Here is a 12882-nt window from a genome sequence, read left to right on the forward strand (position 1 = left end):
CTCGTTTTTATTAAAAAAATTCATCTTACAATTAATTATCTTAAATACAAACTTACTAACTTGACTAATTATCATTCTCGTAAATTAATTGATAATCCTCGATACTAAAAATAGAAAGTGAATATTTAATAAGAAATCAAAATTAAAAATAAAAATCTTGAAACCTACTAATTAAATTTGGAAAAAATAAATATAAATAGTAAGATTAAAAATTGTAAGATTTTAAAATCTATTAACTAAATTAAAATTAAATTCAAAAGTCAATAAATAGGAGCGTAACATTTTCAAATCAAAGGACTGAAGTGATTGTTGGATTTTTTTTTCTTACGTGTGGAATTTATTTTCGATAAGAATACAGATATGGAGAGGTAAGAAGAACCGTTTGTTTTTACCAAAAAGAAAACAAAGATTATGTGAAAAAGAAAAGCTCACAAACAGCTGACAGGAAGACAATATCTTAAGAAAAGGGGAAAAGACAAGATATTATCATAATCGAATTATACTAATTTTAATTTTCGATAATATTCTAAAATTGACTTCAATTAATTTATTGATTAAAACCAATTACCAAACTTCGTTTAGTTGAGAGTGACGCCAAGAAATATTTAGAAAAGAAAAATCGTTTGGTTGTTGTTAATTTTAATCATAAACCTAATGAAGCCTCTGTCTTTACTTTGTTGGGATAATTTATTCTCAAATTTGATGTTTTTTTTTTTTTTTTTGACTTTGATGTCAAAGTTTTAATTTTATGCAATTGCTTTTCTTTGTGTTAGTAAGTTATGAAATTGAATTTCCTTCACTTGAATCAAAATTTATAATATTCATACTATATCAGCTGAAAAAACACTTTACAGACAAAATAATCCAAGTGCTATACTACAAAAAGTACTGATTCTATACAAAGAAAGAAAAAATTAATGATTTCTACGTAACTTTATTTTCTTTTGAATCGAATCCCTCCGATTCGTTGTACTAAAGAAAATATTAAATATAGTAAAGAATCAATTCATACTTATTTCTTTATATCAATTTAATTTATCATAAATAACGATAAAAAAAATTATTAGATTCGTATATTTTGATTTTTAACTCACTTTTATATTTTTCATTTTAACAGTCGCATTTTTATATTTGGTTTTTAATTACTTATATTTTATTATCTTATTCAATATCTATAATTTGATTTATTTTAGTTTGATTACTCAAAATATGGAATTCGAACCACTCACCTCAATGAAAAACAATATATGTAATTCATATATTGGAGTGTGCTTTTTAGCTTCGATTATGTTAAAAATTAAATTATATTCTCTATAATATTAATATATGTTAATTTCATAAATATTAGTTATTGTTTCTTAATTAATTGAATATTGATTTTCTTAGGTCGATATTTGATTAATTTTGTGTGGAATGAGTGGTATAGTGTACCCACTCTCCACAGCCCAAAAGAAAAATGACTTTTTTTAGTAATAAATTCAAATAAACTTCCACCAACTTCTATTAAAAATATATTTTCAACAAAAGATTTAAAAACAAAGAGCTATTATTTTCAAACTTTAGCAAAAGTAGATGTGGCCCATGTCCAAATTTATAATTTAACAAAAAAAAAAATTGTTTTTTTTCTTTTGCAATAATGTATTGAAACTTACAACTTATCGATTAAGTTAGCATTTTTATCATCCAATTCGTACCAGACTGCAATGAATTAAGCAGAATACACATATAATCATCATAAGTTAAACTTGCTTTAGAAAATAAAAGTAAAATATAAAATCCTACATTTAAATTCCAATTTAAATAGTCTAAAGATAAAAGTGTGAAATTCATATAAAATCTAATTCGATTTTCGATAATAAAAAAGTAACTTATTTATTTATTTTATTAGAGGAAGCAAAATTGTTGAGTGAAGTGAGTAAGTTGATGTATTGTTCAAAACGACGTACAAGTCAAGTGAAGTGTCAAACTAGTAAAGAAAATTTCATACTAATGTGATATCTGACCTAGTACATTTTGAAATTCGAGTTAATACTTAGTTCAAACTAGTATTGAGTGGAATTAGAGTGATATTTTGTATCTTCGATTCTTCGTCTTTCTAACTTAGCTCTTCAAATATTGTAATCATTGAGTTTTTCTTTCATCTTAGTCTTTTACACATTTTCAAATTTGTTATTTTATTAATATTTATTATTTGGTTAACGAGGAAAGAAGAGTCTAGGTTTTCTCATTCGGTTAAAAGAACTCTCAAATGTTTATAAATTGATTTGGGAACATGTATAGTGACGTATTAGAGACGCAAAATTAAACATAGTTAAAACCTTATCCCACAAACTTCTAAATTTGTGTCTATATATATAGTTATTATTAAACTTTATAAAGCATCTAGCAAACTTATAAAGCTGAATCATGTATTATAAAATTTTTAAAATATAGTTTTGCATTGAAATTAAATGGTGTGTCATATATTAAATTATAAATTTCAATGTATCTATTAACATTTTTAATGCCTATTGAAATCTTATTAGATATAAGATTTGATTTTAGTTAAGAATAGGTTTTCTTTAAGTGGGTTTTTAGTACAATAAGTACGTCATAACTTTAGAAAAAAAGGTGAACCACGACCGTCGACCGATTAGCCCGATTGGCTCACCATGCGTTTGTTAAAATGTTCACTATTTCAAAAATACTCTCGATTGTTCAGTATGCACGTAACTCCACTCTGACCGCAGGCTCCCAATCCATCTCTATATGACCGGAACACGCCGTCTGAAAGTGGTGGCGACCGCCGTAGTTGCCGTGTGATTGGATTTTCTTTCAATTCTTCCTCTCCAAATGAATTCCCTCATTTCTAACAGATTCATTTGCTTTTCCTGTCTTCATTTCCCAGCTCCCAATATTCTATTTCACCGGCAAAACCCAAATCTCATAATCTGTTACCAGAAGAGATGGCTTCCGAAAACGTCCATATTCTGTTCCACCGCAGATTACAATCTGACGAACTCCGCAAGATACGGCGGCTGGGATGATAATGGACTTGTAAGCGATTCAGATCAGTTCCGTAATTTTTTAGTTTCCGTTGGCATCGATCATAAGAGACATTTGTTCATATTTCTCTTTGGGTTTTTATGTGCTCTGGCCATTTCCAGAGTTAAAGTTTCATCAATTGCTGTTTTTCCAGCTTCTGTTTTTGTTTTTGCTGTTGGCTTTTCTCTTGGATTTGTTCGTGGTGGAAGTATAGATGAGCTAAATTTACTTGGGAATAAAAATCGGGGGAAAGAGGAAATTTCTGGGTATCACGCTGAGAATTTAAGAAATTTGGAGAAGTTTTTTGACGGGTTTGCTGTCAAACTTGATAATTTGAAATGTAGCATACAGAACGCCATTGATTCTAGGGAAATTACACTTGGGGATTTAGAAAGCTATGTCAAAGTCTTAGAATCGAGTGATTTTTCAACCTCCAATGCTTCGAAGGTTGTTGAGGCCTTGATTAATAATGGAGGCAACACCAAAGCTGTTATTCTTGAGAATCATAAACCAAGTAGGAAAATTAAAGACCTAGGAGATGTGGGGTTTGAGCTTTTGCAATCCTTTGGCAGTTTGCTTGGAGAAAAGTTGGTTGGTTCTAAGCCTAACAAAGTGAAAAACAATGTTAAGCCACAAATGGCAATCAATTCTGTTGCCAATCAAGCTAAAAGGACCTCAATACCGTCTGAAGTTGGTTCAATAGACACTGATTCTGATTCTAATCCAGCTATAAGTTCAGATAACATTGAGGAATCGAGGAAAAAGCATGCTATGGAGATGGATTATTTTACAAAAATTAACATTACTCGAGAGGGGGATAGAATTTATTCAAAGGGAATGCATGGGAGTTCCAAAAGATTTATTAATGGTGAAGAGTATAGCTACCAGAATAATCAATTGCAGTACCAAGACAATTACCTTAATATTTCTAACATGGGTCTTCATAGCAAACTCGAGAGTTCACAATTCAGTGATAATTTGATCGATCCTGGGGACTATAGTTTCAAAATGAGACATAGGGAGACTAAAACTTCATTTGTAGAAGAGCGTGGATTCGATGAAAGTAATGGAGCTTATAGGTCCTCCCACATGTCAAAGAGTGAAAGTGAACTTTATAGATCCCAGTTCAGAGAAGAGGGGGCAAGTAAAAATGAAAGCTCCCATTTAACTGATCAACCATTTGGAGAAGAGAACGAGGTTGCTTCGTCGTCATCTTCAATAATTTATGATGATGCAATGTTCAATAAATGTCTTATGGAAGCTAACGATCTTCTGAAACAAGCCAAGGATTTGATGAAGTATAGACGTGATGAAGAACATGTTGAGGTCATATTGTGCCAGTCTGCCAGTTTGTTGGCAAAAGCTACAACTATGAAGCCCATGAGTTTGTTGGCAGTTGGCCAGTTGGGAAATACTTATCTTCTTCATGGAGAATTAAAGTTAAGAATTAGTCGTGAGTTAAGAAGACTTCTAGCAGGAAAAGAGCCCGGATCTGTTGGGAAATGGTTTGAAATGGTGGAGGGACTAGATGATTCTATTACTAGAAGAGATAAACTAACATCCATTCTCATTAGTGTGTGTGAAGAGTGTGAAGAACTCCTTGTGATGGCAGGTAGAAGGTATAGAATGGCATTATCCATTGATCGGAATGATGTGCGAGCACTATATAACTGGGGTCTTGCCCTCTCCTTTCGTGCACAATTGATTGCAGACGTTGGACCGGTGAGTACCATGTCCTGCACATTGCTATCCTGTATGTTGTTTAGGAAACTTTTCTTTTCGTAATTGTGTGATAGTAATTATCCGCACGAAGCCTGTTCTTTTAAGCTATATGATGTTTCATGCTATATAAGAGGTTCTTTCTGTCGTATCAAATTTCAGGAAGCGGCATTTGATGCTGATAAGGTCTTTTTAGCTGCCATTGATAAATTTGATGCAATGATGTCAAAAGGCAATGTTTATGCACCTGAAGGTATGTTTTCTAGACTTGCTGCTCTAATCAAATATCATAGAAGTACACACTAAAATTGAGATCTAGGAAACTTGCCTAAATGTTTGGGAATCCAAAACTCATGTTACTATTAAGTACTGATATCTTAATCCTATCTCGAATACCTAAGACTTAGTTTGATAACCAATTAATTTTTAGTTTTTGAAAATTAAGCTTATTACTAGTACTCCCACCTATTAAGTCTCTTTCTCTTATTATCTATTGTTTTATAAATGTGTTCAAAATCCAAGTCGAGATTTAAAAACTAAAAAATATAATTTTTCAAAGATTGCTTTTGTTTATTAAATTTGGATAAAAAGTCAATTCTTTCCTTAAGAAAAATGAATGTCGTCATAAAGAAATCTTGAAACAACAAACACAAATTTCAAAAACTGAAAACCAATCGGTCATCAAACAAGGTCTTGGTTTTTTTGTTTTTTTTTTAATATTGACTATTCATTTTTTAGAATACTTCATATCAATTCCATTGCCAACTTACCAAATACCCTCTTCATGACTATTACAGAAGCATTAAAAGATAGTTGTCATTAGTTACCAACTGGTTCTTTATTATGCGTAGTTGTACTGATGAATAAGCTGCACTTATTGTGAAATTTTGTCATTAGTAGTAGGAGACCGGCCCAGGGGTGGGTCCTAAAGCTTTTAAGACAGAACTTTGCTGATGTTTAGTCTCCTGTTAGCTACAAAAGGGTGTGGTTAGTATAGAGATTAGCTACACGAGAGGGTTGGTTTGTTAGACTGGTCATAGATAATTGGGTAGTTCTTTGACAATTTGTTAGAATTGTTAGGGAAATTATTATTTGGGACACTTTTAGTTAGCCTCCTCTATGTCCTAACAATATCTTTGATATTCTTTGCCTCTGTTGGTGGTCATTCTGTTGGTGGTACTAAAAAGATGGTTTAGTTGGATATTAAGCATTTCTTTTCCTGGACTTTTTGTGTGGACTTCAATGGTCGTACTTTCCAAGCTTTATTTTCTTTTTTGATCACTTTATGGATTTGATATTGTCTACTGTTTTGTATTGGTGCAAAGCAAAACACCCGTTTGTCTATTTTAGCTTATCTTTTCATGCATCGAATTGGAAAACTTTGTTGCAATCAGCTATATGTGGGGTTTCCCTAAATAAAATATATCTTTTCAAGGAAAAAAGACATTGTTTATGAAATGGTTTGTAACTCGACCATTGTCAACATTGCAGCTCTGTTCAGATGGGCTATGACACTGCAGCAACGATCGCGGTTAAGGCCCAACAATAGCAAAGAGAAGGCGAAGTTGCTGCTGCAGGCGAAACGACTCTATGAAGACTCGCTGAACATGAACTCCGACAATGTTAAAGTAAGAGAAGCCTTAATGTCCTGCATATCCGAAATCCAGTTCGGGCAGTATTAGCAATTTTGTGAGAATTTTTGTCCATGTTCTTTTTCGCTTTGATACCCATCTGAGAAAGAAAATTCAAATAGAAGATAGTAAAAATAACCAACGCCACTGCTTGAAATGCTGTGGAGACGATATCAATACATGATATGGTAAAGAGAAATTGGTGTTTATGGAAAAAGCTTCTAAAGATCTGTATCATATACAATAAGCAAAAATATCAAAGAATGAGCTCTTTCCTGCTGTGCAAGTTTAATTTCTCTCCCTAAGTCTGGGGTTGTGTAGAAAAGAGAAAAAAAGAAGTTTATTTCATTAGAAAGCTGCAAAAATGTATGGTTATGTATTTACGTTATACTCCAAAATAAAGTAAGCAAAATAACACAATTGAGTTCAAAGCACTCTCTATGTATAGTTTCAGCTTAAGATCAGGGCAAAGCTCTTGCTGATGTTCTTTCAACACATTGATTTCAAACGCTCATGGAAAACCTTCAACATCGACGTGAAGGTGGTAATACCAACCAAGCATCCATCTTCTTCCGTCACCCACATATATGGAACACGAAGTGCAAGAGCTTGAATCATCACTGCCACCAATGAACTCTGGGGATTGCACACAGCAACCTCTGAGCTCCTCCTCACTTGCCTGGTTGAACACTTTCTTAACTTTCCACTCCTTCCCCACCACGAGCCAGAATCATCATCTGAAGAAGATGAGCAAAATGAAGAACATGTTGACATTGCTGACTCTTCTTCCACCCACTCCAACAGCCCCCTTAAGTTTCTCTCTTCCAATCTGTCTTTAACCAACTGAACCAAATCCTCCGGCGGGTCATTGCAGTACACATACGCCATTAGCTCTCCTGCTGAGAGTGTTACAATTGCAGCTGTTATGGTTTCATCAAAAGAATTCAATGTGAGGGGTGAGATTTCTCCAATCAACTTCCCGTCTGATTCGACAATTGCAACTGAGGATTGGTGGATGATGGCTTGAGAAATGAGGGGCAAGGCAGAGAGTGCTGGATCGTCGTAGTGTACAGCAAGAATGTTGGCGGTGTCGATGGCGTTAAGGGAATTAATAGGAGTGATGGAGGTGGGGCTGAAAAGCCCAATAGAGTTGAGGAGGTAACGGATTATGTCCTCTTGGGTGATCCAACAATATTCAAGGCCATTGTGGAGCGGACAGTCAAAGGGAGCAACTACCTCCAGAACCTTCTCTCTGGACTTTGCAGAGGTTCTAGTTTGAATTGGGACTACGAGATTTTGCGCACCTTCGAGAAGGAGGTCTATGACTTCCACCAAACTGAAGATTCGAGAGACGATTATGAATGTCATACAAATTGTAAAGGAAATACGAGGCATTTTTAATTCAGAAAATGTGTACGATCGCATCAAAGCAAAACGATCACAAAATTTTGAATTAGAAAGCCCGATTATTAGATTCAGGATTCATGAAGAAACCAAAACCAACAGGAAATTGAAGAAAAAAATGGCAAATCTAGCTAGGAAATATTAAGATAAAAATTCAATAACCACGGATCATGCTTTTTCTTAATTATATAAACGAGGCACCCAAAATTAAGATTGGCTTCCTCCTTCCATTATTGATCCAAGATCAGATGTGAATTACTGAGATAGTGTTATAACATGCCGGAATTGAAAAAATTAAATTAGCATTGCACATTTTCGTCACCACGGAGCATAGAGAACACAACAATATTCAATTCCCAGTTCTAGAGAAACATATTCAATTCCATCTCTAGAGAAACCATTAACTTAAAAATATTCCAAGATCAGAAAGGCAAATGTGAAACAGAACAAAAAATTCACATACATTCTAGCAAAGAAAACAAAACTACGCACCTAGCATGAGGCTCTAAATGCACAACGAGAACAGGAACCGGAGGAATGAGAACCGAAACAGAGGATTGAAGCGCGACGGCAGGTTGGGAGAGATTCTCTTCCTTACATAAGAACAAGACAACATCGAGAACGGAAATCTTGCCGATACACTGGCAATCGTAGTGGGAGGAGGATTTGGAGTAATGGGAGGAGCAATTCCAGACGCTGATGTAGTTTTCACCGAGCTTCTTGAGTGCAGAGAGAGCGTCGGCGAGTGTGGCGGAAAGAGAAATAGAGGTCAGTGCAGGCTTTCCAAGGCATATGTCAGAGAGATGATGATCCAACAATCTCACTGCCATGCACGAAGAAGAAAGAAGAACACAAGAGAGAAAAGAAAAAGGATGTGAAACTGAGGTTGAAGACACTTCTAGAGAGAGAGAAAGAAAATGGAAGAGAGTTGGAGCTCGTGAGTTAGTTTCTAACTTAATTCCACCATTAATGAATTGGACGATGATCGCTTTTGTATTTTAGATTTTTGTTTCCAAAAAGGGAAAACGAATATTTTATTTATTCACCTAAATTTTAGGATGAAATATTGTTCAAAACATATCTTTCGAGATAATTAAACTTTTGAATTCTTAATGCAAATTAATCTATTATATTTGAAAATCATATATGCATTTAATACTCAAAATGTATGTAGATTTTTTAAATGTTGATTATTTTAAGTTACACATTGGTTAATCTACAAAAATTAGTTTAATTATGTTTTACACAACAATACATTAGACGAAACTTATGGATTGATATACTCACGAAAACCATGAATTTAAATTTATATATATTTATTAGTTTAATATTTAAATTGACAATTTTCTTAAAAAATTAAGAATATAAACAAATAAGTTTAAAAATATAATAAAACAAATGATAAATATCTTTTTAATTTCTACATTCAATAAATCTCAATTTTTATCACTTATAATTAAATAAATAAAAAATAATAATTTCTATTAATTTTGATCACTTAAAATTGATTAAATGATAATAATAAATTTGACGTAATAGAATAAAAATATTCAAATTTAACAGTAAAAATGCAAAGTAAAAAAAATGATTTATTGAAAAGTGAAAAATAAAGGTTAAATTTATGATTAATGAAAAGTAAAAAGTAAAAACTGAATAATTAAAAGGAAAATGAAGTAATAAAAAAAAAAGGTAAATTAAATCTAAAAAATAATAAGGAGGGGATGGAAGAGGGAAGGGTAGTTGGAATGCAGGTAGAGGTGAGGTGGTTACAATTACAAAGAGCGTGAGAAGTTGAAGCATTGCTTTGGAACCATTAATATTACCATATCCGTACCCTAAGGCTAAAACAACGGCAGCCATAAATCACAAGCTCTCCACCTAACAACTTGGTTTGTCACTCTCAATTTCTATTGGCTATCTCATACGTCACTCTCCCCACGTATCAATTTCTCCTACACTAAACTGAGTGGCAACTGACGGAATTGAAATAGTAATAAAATTATCCAAAATTAAAGATGTTTGTCTTGGATAATTTATTCAAATATGGTTATTTTTAAAATTTATTACGAAAACAATGTTATTCTAAAAAAATTTACTAAAATACTGCTACTTTTTTTTTTCTTTAATTTGTTGCAGCCCAAGTTAGTTTATTTTTAAAAAAGAAAAAAGAAAAAAGCAAAGAGATGGTTGATAGAATATTTTTTCTTTTCTTTTCTTTTCTATTATTTAAAATTTTTTATTTAAATATTTCTTTTTTCTATAATTTAAAAAATTTATTTAAATATTTTTATTTTCTATCATTCATTTAATTATTTACTCTTGAAAAAAAAATGTAAAATTTAATTTTTTATTATTATATTATATTATATATATATATATATATATTTAATAATTATTTTAAAAACTTAACTTTAACTATTTTAAAATCATTATTAATATTAAATGGTTGATAGAGAAAATAAGATAAAGATAATTTCAAATTTGATCCTAGCCTACTAGATATTAGGAAATTCATATCCTAATTGAGGTAGGATAAAAATAAATCTTACTAAAATTTTGTATAATGGTTCCATATGAGTTATCTAATAATTTCTTACTTCTTTTTTAATGTTCAATTTTCTTACTAATTTAGACACTATTAATGTAATGTGTGGGTACAAAATCTAAATGATCTTGCATACATTCTTTTTTTATTTCGTTTGTAAAATTAATCGTGAAAATTTTATAAGTTTTTAATATTTTAATTGATAATTTAAATTTTTGAGAAAAAAATTGATTATTTAACTATCAAATAATAATGTTAGTTACTAGTATTTGTAAAATGAGTAATTTCGTAGGATAAATTTGATAAATGTATGTAATTATGATGTACCAATCAATAAAATAATTAATAAATTCTAATTAATCAATCATAAACTTAATTAGAAAATTATTAAGAAATAAATTTATATTATATTAGTTATAATTAATAACTACAAATATAATTACTTAATAATTTTCTTGTATTGGCTATTTGACTTCCATCTTCGTCTATGACTCAACGATGGAAGATGGTGTCTAGTGGTGATCACTAATTGTACCGAAGATTTGGAAAGCTAGGAATAATAAGTTGTTTTACAATATTCATGTTGATATTAATTCTATACATGCTTCTATTGCTAATTGCTTTTGCAAAAAACACAAGTTTTTTTGTTTGGTTTGGTTGTTTCCTTCAAAAAAAAAAAAAAAAAGTATCACATCATAAATTTATTTTATAATTTGTTATTTTTTATTTTTAACCTTTAACTTACTAACATACACAATGAAAATTTTAATCAGACTTTAACTATGATAATGTATTCAATTTCTATACCTAAAACATATAATTAAGGTATCTTTAATTATAAAAACTGAGGGAAAAATCTTTGACCTCTTCTAGTTGTTTTTTTAAATGGAACAATTAATTTGTATAACACACTTAAGTATGGAAATCCGTTCTTATCCAAAAGAATAATGTTATAACTTTTACTAAAGAATAAAAACTTTAGAGAAAAATATATTAATTAAAATATTTGAAGTTGATTATAAAACGGAGGAAAGATAAAACTATCATATTGTATTGTCGATAAATATTTGATACATAATTATTTGTCGATCAATTTTATACGATAAAGTGAAAATGGTTTAAGTATAATTATCATGGAGACTATATACAGAAAAAATACACTTGACCAAACCATTGATGAATTAAGTATTGTGTGGACATGTAGGTATTATTATTTATTTTGATAGTTGTTAATTTTGTAAACATTTTTCCAATATAAACAATCCATAAAATAGAGTTGTCATTTTAATGGTCATCTTTTAGCTAATTCTCCTTTTAATGATTCATTTTCTAAAATCTTCAATTCTAATCTTATTTTTTAAAAAAGCGTTTATTAAACAATAAGCTTTTTCATACCAAAATTAATGAACCAATTCCTTCTCCCTTTCCCTATTTGTTCTTTTTAATTTTCCAATATTTTATTATATACAGAACTTCAAATATTAATTCTTCATTGAATATCTTCATCTAACTGGAATTTGTTAGTTTTAAATTATAGCTGAATTATATTTTGTCTAAAATGTTTTTGATATAGTATAGCTAATAATAGTTTGTAACTTAGTTAATCATTATTGTATAAAGCTGACCTATAACACTACAAATAAAAAGGAAATTTCAAACAAAATTGAATTATTTTGTCTTTATTTTCGCAAAGGACAAGTAATTTTAAATTTTCATTTTTATGGATTGGAATTTAGAACCAAAAAAGAAAAAAAAAAAAAAAAAAGGAAAATCGGAAAGTAAATGGGCCGTGTCATATGTAATTAGGCCGGAACTTTCGCTCATTTACATTTGGGCTATTTGGGCTTACTGATTGTGACCCATATTATCTAAATTAAAAGTAGGGTATTTATTTTGCTATTTATCTAATTTCTCTAAAGAAAAAGGAATAATAGATGGAAAATGAGCCGATATATTTTGGAAGTTTAACAATCACATTTTCAAGGAAGAAAGTTGGGAATATTTGTTTCCTTTGACGATGTATTTTACATTTTTTATCAACCTAGTTGGCATGGGTTTTACTGTACCAAGGTTACACACTCATTCATTATATATTTATTTGAATAATCAATTTGTTTCGGAATAAGTCAAATTTAGTTTTGAAATATGTTGTCACCGACAAACTCAACTTTGAAGAAGGTCTCTAACAAAGAATACCGTAGAGGGTGGATAAAAGAAAAGCGGAAGGGGTTGGTAGAACTTACAAGGAAGAGGGGCCCCACGAGGAAGGATATTGTGAGTAGGAGCCACGTCAATCCAAGTTGTTTGTTTTTATTATCATTTATTTCTCCAATTTTCTTAAAATAATAATAATTAAAAAAAATATCTCTTTGGATAACTCTGACACGCTTCCACTCTCTCATACGTGTTCCCCCCCAACCTTTTCAATTATCTTATTAAATAAAATCCTTTCCTCTACTACTAATCATTTACCTTACCCATATTTTATATTTATTTTCATTTAGGATGAAAACAATCAATAATCTAAGACTAAATACACATGTATAATTTCAAGAAAGA

The 12882-nt window shown here is 30.7% G+C and overlaps 2 protein-coding genes across 2 annotated transcripts; one reads left to right on the forward strand and one right to left on the reverse strand.

The window, feature by feature from the left end:
• Window positions 1-2648: 2648 nt before the first annotated feature.
• On the forward strand, window positions 2649-6660 carry LOC103484532 (uncharacterized). The gene is made up of 3 exons (XM_008441654.3): window positions 2649-4746; window positions 4906-4996; window positions 6235-6660. Exons 1-3 carry the CDS (start codon window positions 2833-2835, stop codon window positions 6423-6425), a joined length of 2196 nt encoding a protein of 731 aa, XP_008439876.1. The 5' UTR covers window positions 2649-2832; the 3' UTR covers window positions 6426-6660.
• A 53-nt stretch (window positions 6661-6713) lies between these two features.
• Window positions 6714-8734, reverse strand: LOC103484531 (CBS domain-containing protein CBSX5-like). Its single transcript, XM_008441653.3, has 2 exons — window positions 8271-8734; window positions 6714-7710 (listed from the first exon to the last, which is right to left on the reverse strand). The coding sequence occupies exons 1-2, from the start codon at window positions 8606-8608 to the stop codon at window positions 6864-6866; spliced, it is 1185 nt and encodes a 394-aa protein (XP_008439875.1). The 5' UTR covers window positions 8609-8734; the 3' UTR covers window positions 6714-6863.
• Between the last annotated feature and the right edge of the window lie 4148 nt (window positions 8735-12882).

This window comes from Cucumis melo, chromosome 8 (genome assembly GCF_025177605.1).
Source record: "Cucumis melo cultivar AY chromosome 8, USDA_Cmelo_AY_1.0, whole genome shotgun sequence".
Classification (NCBI taxonomy): domain Eukaryota; kingdom Viridiplantae; phylum Streptophyta; class Magnoliopsida; order Cucurbitales; family Cucurbitaceae; genus Cucumis; species Cucumis melo.